Raw genomic sequence first — 11,954 nt, forward strand, 5'->3', positions numbered from 1 at the left:
TCATCTTGATACTGAAGTAGAGGGTTTGGTCTTTTAGACAGTTGTAAAATACAGCCGAGAAGAGGTTTTCCTTTGAATCTTAATCTGCATTAGAAGTATGTTCATCAAATCAAAGAAATGTTTCAACTTACATGAAAAGGCACCTTCTCAGTAATATCTAACTCGCCTCTGAAAACATCAGTATTTACCAGTGTTCACAGCTAAATTGAGGGCATTTTGTTTCACTGTCATCAGTGTGGTAGTAATTGTGTTACTGCCCTAGACAACAGCTTCTCTTGACATTAGTCTCATTTGTGTTTAATAATACAACAAATCTTGTGATAAATGCCAAACTTACACAGAGAAAGCTGGGCCAGTAAAGACTGCCAGACTGTCAAAGTCTCTGAGATAAGTTTCAGTAAATGTGGGATGTTCATTGGTAAAGAGAACTACATGTATTTTTTAAAACTTCTTTGAACCTAAAAGGGAATTTGCACCTTGTTTTCCTTTGAGGCTTAGTGAAGCTTGGAGGAGCTCTTATTTTATCCAAACAAACTTTGCCTCTCTCTAATGATGATATATGTTCATTCTATTCCAATAAGTGATATTTAAAATGTTTATTTTTGACTCATTTGTATGGGAATTTTCTTCTTGATATTTACGTTTCTGTGTGTTTTATTCTAGGAGAAATCCAAAACATTTCGGTTAAGTCTTAGAATTGTGCCAGATTAGGAAGAAGGCTTCATCAAAAGAAAGATGATCTGACTGATAGGACAGCTTCAGAATAAAACCAAGCCTGAGAAACAATCCAGAAATCTTTCTGTGAGCAGAAGAAATGAGCACTGAGAGGCCTTCCAACATAATTAAACATCCAGGGCAGACAAGCATTCCTTCCCTGGAAAATATAAGTGATTTCTCTTTAAATATCACTGACTGCACCCAGGTTGTGGTACCAGAAGAAGTTTTTTTCACAGTTGCTGCTGTTGGAATACTCGAAAACCTGCTCGTCCTTGTTGCCGTCATCAGGAATAAGAATCTGCACTTGCCTATGTACTTTTTTATTTGTAGTTTAGCCATTTCAGACATGTTAGGTAGCTTGTACAAAACTCTGGAGAACATCTTTATTATCTTGTGCAAAATGGGGTACCTGACACGTCGTGGGGACTTCGAGAAAAAGCTGGATGATGCTATGGATTCCATGTTCATTTTGTCTTTACTGGGGTCAATCTTCAGCTTGTTAGCTATCGCAGCAGACAGATACATCACCATCTTCTATGCTTTACGGTACCATAACATCATGACACTGAGAAGGGCCTTGATCATCTTGGCAATCATCTGGACGTTCTGTGCTGGCAGTAGTATTGCCATCGCCCTCTTCTCCTATGAAGTAGCTACAGTCATTCCCTTCACCATTCTGTTTCCTTTAATGATGTTTTTTATACTGTGCCTCTATGTCCATATGTTCCTCCTGGCTCGATCTCATGCTAAAAAGATTGCCGCACTGCCAACTAGTGCAGTCCATCAGAGAACTAACATGAAAGGAGCCATTACACTGACTATTTTCCTTGGAGTTTTCCTTTGCTGTTGGGCCCCCTTTGTTCTTCACATCCTTCTAGCAAGGTTTTGCCCACATAATCCTTACTGTGCCTGCTACATGTCCATTTTTCATGTGAACGGGACACTCATAATGTGCAACGCAATCATTGACCCCATGATTTATGCATTCCGAAGCCCAGAATTATGGAGTACATTTAAGAAAATGTTCTGTTGTACCAGGTCAAACTGGAACTGGTAAACACTTACCAAAAGATGAATTTTATAGAAGTATGCCTATGGAGTGCTCTGTAACATCAGTTTGCAGAGTTAAAAATGCTAGTAATCATACCCAAAGTAATACTACTGTTGTAGGATAATGCCAGTGATTTTCAGAGGGCTACCAAAGAATACATAAAACTAAGTATGCCCAAATATCTTTGCCAGCCAGACCTCCAGAAATATTACATAAGTTCATTCTACTGCTAAGTTTAATGTAACAGTCCAAAAATAACTTCAACTTAACTATCTTGCATCATTTCAGAAAAATTCAAGTGTAAATCTTCTGCAGCAAGTATTGCATTACCCCAGGAATGAGTTTATGCCAATCCGTTTTGTATCAGTAATTCCAATTTAAGGCGAATACTGCTGTAAAAATCTGTTGCTTAAATCACAGTGAGATGAATTCTTGTTTCTAAACGCAAATTTACAAGAAATTTATGAGAAAGCGGTAAATATAGACATGTGTTTGGACTTTGCTGGCAGAGCAATGTCATTATTTTGTTCTTTTACATCTAGTCCCCTTAAAATTAGGCAATTAGTGTGAGCCAAGTTTCAAAAATAAAATTAGGCAATTAATGTGCTCTAAGTAACAAAATTAAAATTTGCAGTATGAGTCCAAGAGAAGACGATATTTTGGTTTAAAAGCTCTTTTTAGTGATCGAAGAGGAGTTTTTCCAACATAAAATCGTTGAGGCATCAAAGACAGATTTTGAAGTTTAAAACCCAAATTCAGGTTTGGACAAGCAAAGTGAATTGCTGAGCTTGCCAGCTCCCCATTGGAAGTCCCTGGGCCAGCTTGCTTTAATAAAGTAAGTTTTGCAGAAACTGAAGGAACTTTGATTAAGCCATGACTTTCTAAGCATACTGCAACAAAGAATTGAAATGGAAAAATACCAGAGAAAATTCAAAGGCCTCCAGGGAAGTTAGCCACCTGGAAAAGGAATCAGCTACCCAGACTGGAAGGATGCTACAAGACAGTTCGTAATTTACAGGATCCTAGTGGGAAAATTTTGAATTGTCTCTGCCAAAATAATACAAAACTCACAAAAACTTTAAGAAATAATATTTTTCACAGCAAAACACTCTTGTCCAGCTAGAAGGATAAGAAGAGAAAGGGCTTCTAACAGCCCTCTGAACCAGTCCAGACCATATGGTGAGGAATTAACCTCACAAAAATTGAACAGAGTTATTCAGCTGTGTCAGAGAGAGAATATTTAGTAGGAGCCAGCCATGAAACTGAGACAGCCAAGGCATGGCTAGGACAAGAGGGAGAGGAAAAGAGAAAACCTATCAGAATTCATAGATAAATAGAAGAATTTACTCTGATGGTACACCAAGAAAGCAGACAGGAATTTCAAGATATATGGAATATGGACCAAATTATATGTATTTGGATGGAGTTAGGCTTACTGATACAGGTGGAAGAAAGGAAATAAACCTGTAAGATTTTATAGAACTTAGCAAAGTAAAAATCTTACATGAGCAAAGTGATACTACAGTGAAAATTTAAAAGCCTGTGTACTTATTACAAAAAAGCCTTTACCTATAAAATGCAAGTTCAAAAAGGAATTCAGATACAGTCATTCACATATTTTACTTGAACAAAAATTTTTTCCACTAAAAGTGAAACAAATGTAAAACTGCACAGCAAGAGATGACTGTTAGAACTGAACAAAAATAAGCAAAAAGATAATTATACAATATTAAAGACAAGTCAGAACAAAAGACCTACAGTACCATAATACCCTATGCCCGCAATTGATGAGCTTCAAAATGATAAAAAAATATTGGACAGAAAGTTATGGTTCACGCAGCCCTTATGTTAAGTCTGCAACACATAAAATATTCACCAAAAGCACCTTTCCTCTAAACTTTATTTTCCATCCCCTTCCCTGAACACTGACATATATAAGTGGCACCCACTACAGTGGAAGTCACTGCACCTTGTGAGGAAGTCCATTCTAACTCTGTGTATGCAGAATCTCCACATTGAGGCTGAGCTGTCCAAAAGTAAATTTTAATAAATTGTGTATAATAAGACATTAACCTCATACTTTCAGAACATGGAGAAGCAATTCTTAAAAAAAACACACATTCAGCACTGGAAAAAGAAACAAACATTCACGACAGACTCATGTCAAATTCCAAGCTTCAGCAGAAAACGTTACTGAAATCTTGTATAAAGTCCACATTTTCCACAGGCTCCTGAAGAAGCTGAGCCAGAAGGAGACAGACCACTTTGACCATTGCACACACTAGTCTTAGAAGACCCCTCCAAACCTTACACCACTCTCACCATCACCCTCAGGACCCTTTATTGCCCACAAAAGCCCTGGTTTCCACCCCACCACGATAACCTCTCTGGACAGCGCACTAGAGTTATGCCAGAGCTTGCCCCAGGAAAAGGAGGAGTCCCAAAGCCTAGTCTGTGCCAGGACTTGGACTGCCTTCCTGAGAAACCTGAGCTCAAGTTTCCCAGCCTCAGTTGCCACAGTACACCCAGCTTGGCTACCTTTGCAGAGGACCACTTGGCTTGGGGAGACACTTGAGGTCAGGACTAGGAAAGGGACAAGCATGAGAGCCCAGGTTGGGGCAGAGCCTGACCCTTAGACCATGCGGAGGGGAGAGCAGCCCAGGATGAGGCACTGGCCCCCACCACGCCCAGCCCCACCTACCTCCCAAGAAACTGCCTTCTTCCCACTCCCCTGCCTCCCCGACAGCCTCAAGGCACCAGGCCCCAGCAGGGATCAGCAGGAATCTCCTGCCACAGGCCCAGGCCCGCTCCAGGAGCCCTTGCATAACCTGCGTGGGACCCAGACCGCTCTGCAAGCAGCTGGGCTTGCCCCTCCTTTCTTTACATGTGCCCCAGCCTCACCCTCTGCCTGAGAACCTAAGGGCACCAAACCATGTACAAAATCACCCATAACACAGGCATCGCAGGCCCCACAAGCAAGACTGTTCTTTGTAGCCTATCCGGTCTAATTCATGGAAACACACAAAACTACTTCCCAAACATTTGTTCATGTCATGATGCCTGAGCAACACTAAAACTTACAGGCTGGGGTTTTGTCTTCAAACTGATTGCAGAAACCTGATGGCTGTTATTGTTAGACTGTGTCTCTAACTAATACCCTGACAGCTAGCAAGATGGGGAAAAAAGCCATTACATAAGGGGATCTAAGATGAAGGACAGAGAARGCAGGCTTGTAAATTATGAGTAAGAGAACTGCCTGTTGTTGCTCATTTTTAATGTGTTCAAGAAAACAGAACTTACCATACTTCCTTTGTAAATGCATAGGAAAGTCAGATCCTATGCATTTACAATACTTCTGAAACCTGTGGCAGAATATTAGACATCTAACTGAGCCCAAGAGTTGTAAAAGAGTAAAAGAGCCCAAAAGAGTAAATACAAAATTCAAAAGACACATATAATTTTTTTTTTTTTAATTTTTCTCTAGTTYTGTTGGAATGAAGCATTCTTTTGAAAATTTTTCATTTCTGGGAAGGTGAGTTGGGAAGAGCACAAAATAGTCTCAAATGAAAAAACTTCTAGGTAGATTTTTCTTTTTAAGCCTTCCAGTGTTTGTTGCACATCAGCAGATGGGTAAATCTCCATATATTATTTCCTAATTGGCTGAAAATTTGGCTTGCATTTTAGCAGTTGTGCAGTCTCCAAGAAAATAAATTTTTCTGTTTCATATACTAATTTTTCCATCTATTTCCCTGTGTCGCTCTTTGACAAGAGTACTTGATTGATTAGTCCTTGATTTGTGAAACCTTCCTTGTCTTTTATTGAAGTTGCTCTTGAAACTCTACTCAGATATTTTAATGTATAATTTCATGTTGAATACTCTTCTCAGATTTTGTGACTTTCTTTCATCTGCCCAGCTTTAAGTTACAAGTGTTTGGGAGCCAGAACTGTACCTTAACTTTGGGAGAACTAAGTGCATCTTGGATCCTACCAGAAACTAAGAAGTTTGGAAGGAACCACCCTGGTTCCTGGAAAATCCAGCCCCATGAAGATCACAGGCAACAGCGCCACAGATGCTTCATTCGCAAGGGCCCACAGAACTTTTCCACGTGCCTGTGGCAACAGGACTTTTTCCAGTCACTTGTTGCAAAGCCAAAGAAGAAAAGCTCCTCCTCTGTTTCTGTTGTTTTCTCTTGAACTGAACTTCATGTTTAGGAACAAACTGAACAAATCTGATAAAGGCACTCAGGGGAATTAATTCCATTGAAACAGTTGGCATGCCAGTGAAGGACAGACCTGCACAGCAGTATAATTTTGTTCACAAAATACCATGGCAAATACAACTGGGACAAAAATCTTGTTTCCATGAATTATGACCCTGGGCAAGACTCAGAAAAGTAGGTGTTTCAGACTCCTGTTGGCTGAAGAAGACGTTTAGCTCCTCAATCAATATTTGAGTACGTGGAAAAGAAAGTTGATTTGAAGTGCTGAGCACCATCAAAGGCTACGTGCATATGCAAGCATTCATGTCCAAAAGCTTGACAACTAGGCCACTTTGTTAGATTAAAACTAATAGGTCAAGAGCCAAATGTTAGCCTTCTCTTTTTTAAAATCATGAGCAAAATACTTCATATGTAGCTAACATTTCAGGCAAGAAAAACAATAAAAGGATCTTAAAATATCTATCATGAAAGCTCATACTGCTTTTAATACTACTGAAGTACGATTATGTTCACAACCCTATTCATTTGCTATAGCCTTGGAGGCTTGGAAATRACTATTTCAGTACTATACATCCATACTTCAAGCCAATGCTTTTTTAAGAAAACTTTTAAAATCACATTTGAACTAAACTCTTCAAATGATACATATATTCAGACAGAATCTATTCCCCAAGTAGGTACAGGGTTTGTTCTTTAATTCTTTCAGTGTAATTACAGCAGATAGATAGCCATCTATGAAGATATTATGTGTTCATCATTCAGTAGTGCTTTGATATAGCTTCGTTTGAAGTGTCACTTTTGCAGAAGACACAATGTCGTTGTGAGTTTCTCATTCAAAGAGGATGAGCTACAGTATAATTCTAGAGAAATGAGTAGCACCATTTAAGAAAACTTTTCACATTCACTTGAAAGTAGTTTTCTTATGTCTGCAAATCCCCTCAAATTACTGCTATAACACAAAGATCATATTTTTGAACTGTCACATACAGTATAATGAGCGGCCACTTTCAAGTAATTCCAGCTAAGTCAGCCAGAGGACAAATGCCTAGTAGGTAAATAAAATTATTTATTACTTTCCACTGAAATAATTCTTTTTGCAATAAGACCATGAGATGTTTTGTTACACCATATTCTGTTACTTTGGAGGCACCTTTACACTGTCATTTATTATGACTTCAGTCCTCAAACAATTATGCCTAAACTTTGCATGAACTGTCTGAGTAAACACAGAGCTAGTCATAAGTCCTCTGCTAACTGAAGGAGCTCCTTCAAGAGGCCTCTGACTGTCAGTCCCTGCCCCGTGATGCTGCAGTGCTGCCGGCTCCAGCCCCACCATGGCCCTGTCCCAGCCCAGCCATGGGCCTCCCTGACCCCCACCCCAGCTCCAACATACAGACGACCACCCAGCCCTGCCTCAGCCCAGCTCTGGTCCCGTGCTACCTCTCCCACACTGTCATCATATAAGCTTTACAAGATTCAGAATGCCTTAAGAGACACTTTCCCAGAGCTTCAAAATATGCAGGACCCTTTGCAACATGTAGTAAGAGCATTCAGTTCAGAATAACAGCGAGCAGTTCAATACAGCCTCTAAAACCTGCAATAAGTATATCTTCAGCCTCTTTAAAATACATAGCAGAAGTTTTTCTTGCTGATTGCCGCTTCTTGACCTGGAGCGTTCTGTACTTTTAAATTTGGTCTCAATATTGGGTGGCATTAAAAGTCCAGGTGTCTTCAAACTCAGAACTAGCTTCCCCATTCTAGGGACTGCTGCAGCTACCCCCTTTCAAGCCACYGTGGTATTATTCACCATGCTAAATATGTATTTGAATTTTCACTTGAATTTTAAAAAATGATCACAATCCCAAAACTGATCTAAAGCCTGCTCCACAAGTGTGGCTTTTCAGGCTTATAGCAGTCTAACTCTACTGATTCAAAAAAGCAATGCCAAGGTAAAACTGGATTATTCTGAATCAACCCCAGAGTCGCAGTCTGGAAGCAGAAATGCCACTTTAGTTCATAATTCATTAAAACAAGAACTGAACACATAAAACAGTAAGCATGAGAAATACAGCAGATGAGAATAAAAGTGACAAAGCCTGGGGTAAGGAGCTGAACAAAGCAATAAAAATGCTTTTGGACTATTGCTTTAGCCACTATCTTCAATTTTCATTTACTTGAGAAATGAAACCACAGCCCAGCAATTTGGATAATCACATTGTCTGCTCCGACAACTAAATCTGTCTTAACTGCCAGTCTGCGCAAGGAGGAAAAAAGGAAGAGGAAAAAATTTACTTCAGCCCAGCACCGAGCAGTTTATGTCAGGGGGCAAGCTGAGAGGAACTGAGGCCTCAGATCTCTCATCTGTGCTTAGCTTCCTCTCAGATCACAGCCAAGTCTTTGAAAGGGGGGAAAATCGGATAAAAGGCAGGTCCTGGCGCTCAGATGAGAAGGCAGATGAAAGAAGCACAACCTTGTAAGTGAGAGTTGGCTGGTTAATAGGGGGTTCAGATTGGCAGTGTTTCCTATTAGAGAAACTGGCACTGGAGGTTGCTAGAAGCCTGGGAACGGGCCCAGGGAAAACTCCAGAATAGTGCCATTGAAGAATAATCCTTTTTAAAAATAACAGTTTTAAATGAACTAAATCAATCGTTCAATCTCTTTTATATATGGGGGACCTGACTGAAGCCATTATCTGAGGACTCAGGAGTATCAGGGGCATAAGAAAGCTCATAGGGCAGAGAGGTCCTAGGTCCCTGGGCTCCAAGGTTGGAAATATTACCAGCAAAGACCAGGTCAGGCCAGGAAAGAACAGTGCGATGTTGATACCTTGATGGGAAAATAGAAGCAATTTCTAGGATTGGGTAGAACAGCATGGCAGTAACCAGAACAGAGAAAGGAAGAGGTGGAGAAGACATACTCATCTTAAATCCTGGAACTGAGAGAAATGCAAAGAGCTGAGTGAGAAGTGGAAATGAAAAAAGTAACAGGGTCAAACGGGAAAGCAAAGGAATGTCAGGAGCTGAGTGAAAAGTGTAAAGACATGCAGAATGGTGTGGTTGTTCTTGTTTTGTAACAACACCCAAAAATCTTCTATTTTTCAGCTACCTTTTCTGTTCAGTATCAATTAATCCTACAAATCAGGACAATTGCAGTCTAGAGATCAGATGCAGTAAGACTGCAAGGATGGGCAAAACCACAGGTGAATGAAAATGGCCTGAGGTAAAATAGTTTAGTGGATTCCCACCAGCTTTCTTAGAGATCCCAGCTGAAGCACCTCACACTGACAGGAAAATGCTGATTTGGACTAACAGGCAATGAACCACAGATCATAATGTTACACTGCCCATGAACATTTATTTGGACATCCACTTACCTTAAAGCACTGGGATAAACTCAGTCTCCTCTTGTTTCAACCAATGAGAGTAAGCTTTGCAGATACACATGGCACTGTTTGCTGGGTGCCAGCTTTCTGTCATCAGATAGCGAAAACTGGGTGAAAATCCCTCTTACCATTAGAAGGCAGTCTGAATTAAGCAGAGGGATGATACTAATGCAGCTTCAGAGGTTAGCACTATTGTCTTGATAGACAATAACTGCCAAAAGTGTCAAGTTAGTTGTCAAGATAGACAATAATTGCCAAGTGCCAAAAATACTCTGAACACTCAAGAATAATGTTTTATTCTGAAAATGCATGCCAGTCAGTTTTTATAACAGAATAATCCATGACAGCTGGGCACAAGTGTTCTCAGAATGGTCCAGAGCTTTACAGTTTATCAACTGTCATTCAAGATAAAACCTTTTTTCTGGAAGTAACATCAGTCTCTTGACATGCCAGAAGTTACATTTTCTGGCAATACTCAAGCAAGGTACAGAGAGGAGGCACAGAGTGTGAGCAGTAATTTCTGTTTGACATATCAGTGTCAGAGCTACAGTACCACATGGCAGAAAGAGCACTTGCATTGGAAATCCCAGTGAAGAAATGATTAATGGGGAAAAATTATCCTGAGCACCATCAGCCACTGCCACTGCCAAGGAGGCAGGATGTCGGTGGTGGCAGCAGCTGGAGGGAGCGCCTCGCGCCTGGAGGGAACTGTGAGGCTCAAACCCATCTGACTCACCCAGATCTCTTGCTGTGGCTCTTCTCAATGTCATGCCACAAAGAAATTGTAATAATCATAGTTATTTTCACAGATATACAGATAGATATACCTTCTTCATATTGCTTTCTTCATAAAGGTCCTTTCTACTGAATTCACACAGAGTTTCAGTATCAGTCCTACATCCATCTGACTCAGTGACCAAAGAAGCCTTAAACTGCATTTCCTGTGTTATCTGTTTGGATCTGTGTAAAAAAAGCTCTATGATATCTCATGGTAGGAACCCAAAACAGGTCCTGAAGAATCTATGATGTAAGCAGGGATTATATTTGTGCTTGATGGCTTAATGTGAAATTATTTCTGATATTTCCAAAATCATCTGATAACATATTATACAGTCATTTGAAACTCGGATGCTGAGATCTTGAAATACACTTCATGCATTATATCGGCAAAATACTTTATATCTGTTCCATAACTATCTTACAGTATACTTTTCTCAGTTCATTGTCTTCCCAACAATCACGATCACAATCATAAATTTAGCTTATGATTAAAAATGCCTAACATAATACCTGTACTAACATTCAATAGTTTATTCAAATGTTTGCCTTCTTGTATTTGTAACAAAAAATTGTGAATAAAAGGCAATACTGTGAAAAAAGAATCTAGGGCTAGACAAAATAAAGGACTTAGGTGGAAACTGGCGCCCAAAACAGGAACACTTGCAGCTATTTCTGCTTTCTTTGGAAGCAAATGCCCACAAACTCAGTGCCACAAGCAACCCCCAGGAAATGGGAGACCAAGATTTACATTCTTGCCATATGGCACAAATTTGAAACCACATCTGCAGCCTTTCTAAAAAAACTACTGGGTCACAGGGTTTTATGTAGGTGGAAAAATTTCTGATTGCTCTTGCTTGAAGATGTTCTTGCTGTTGATACTGTGCAGTGAAGAAACCAGCACTCACTGGAGTGGAGGGAAGAGAGACTTGTGCATCAGGAGCTTCTCTTTGGGTCAAGGAGCTCTGCGATCCAGGCCCTCCTCTCTGCACTGCTGATGCTGCTTTGCTCACTTCAGCAAAAATATGACAAAATGACTCCCCAGGAAGTCTGAGCTAGGACTCCCTCAGGTAAAAGAGAGCTGAATCCAGGCTCATCTACTTCTTCAGGGATGGCTTAAACATTAGGCTATTGCATAGCCTTACAGCCAAGACAATGATAGCATTTTATAAGAATATCTCCTACACAGTTCCTTCAAAAAGGAAGGGGTTGATCACCTGCTCTTAAAAGAGAAATTCAGGTATGTGGTCCATACCCCACAAGGTCCTTTGAGTCATWTCCCTTGTCACTGTATTTGATATTTCAGACCCCATTTTGAGACACCTGTTTGTGTCCATACCCAGTTTGGAAATCCTTAGACCTAAGCAGGATTCTGGATTACTCTCCAGCCAMCACAGAAGCTCACTTTAGTCAGAAAGAAAACAGGTTAAAAATCAACTCTCCAGACTCCCTTCTCTCCTATGTGCAAAAGAAGAGCACAGTGAGAAGTTAGACCCACTCCCAACATGCTCTGCGCAAAATCAGAACTTAGTAGAAGCTGTTTGGCCTTTGCAAACTGTGGAGCATGAACCATTCACAGAATCACAGAATCACTGAGGTTGGAAGGGACCTCTGGAGATCATCTAGTCCAACCCCTCAAGCAGGGTCACCTAGAGCACATTGCACAGGATTGTATCCAGGCGCGTTTTGAATATCTCCAGAGAAGGAGACTCCACCACCTCTCTGGGCAACCTGTTCCAGTGCTCTGTCACCCTCACAGTGAAAAAGTGTTTCCTCATGTTCAGATGGAATTGCCTGTGTTTCAGTT

At 40.4% G+C, this 11,954-nt stretch overlaps 1 protein-coding gene across 1 annotated transcript; it reads left to right on the forward strand.

The window, feature by feature from the left end:
* The first annotated feature begins 667 nt into the window (after positions 1–667).
* On the forward strand, positions 668–1,838 carry MC2R (melanocortin 2 receptor). The gene has a single exon (XM_026080382.1). The coding sequence runs from the start codon at positions 815–817 to the stop codon at positions 1,772–1,774; it is 960 nt and encodes a 319-aa protein (XP_025936167.1). The 5' UTR covers positions 668–814; the 3' UTR covers positions 1,775–1,838.
* The last annotated feature ends 10,116 nt before the right edge of the window (positions 1,839–11,954 follow it).

Source organism: Apteryx rowi, unplaced genomic scaffold (genome assembly GCF_003343035.1).
Source record: "Apteryx rowi isolate R43461 unplaced genomic scaffold, aptRow1 scaffold_517, whole genome shotgun sequence".
In the NCBI taxonomy this organism is placed as follows: domain Eukaryota; kingdom Metazoa; phylum Chordata; class Aves; order Apterygiformes; family Apterygidae; genus Apteryx; species Apteryx rowi.

What these genes read in the sequence shown, in the direction of transcription:
- MC2R (XM_026080382.1), top strand. Translation starts at nt 815, where the DNA reads ATGAGCACTGAGAGGCCTTCCAACATAATTAAACATCCAGGGCAGACA.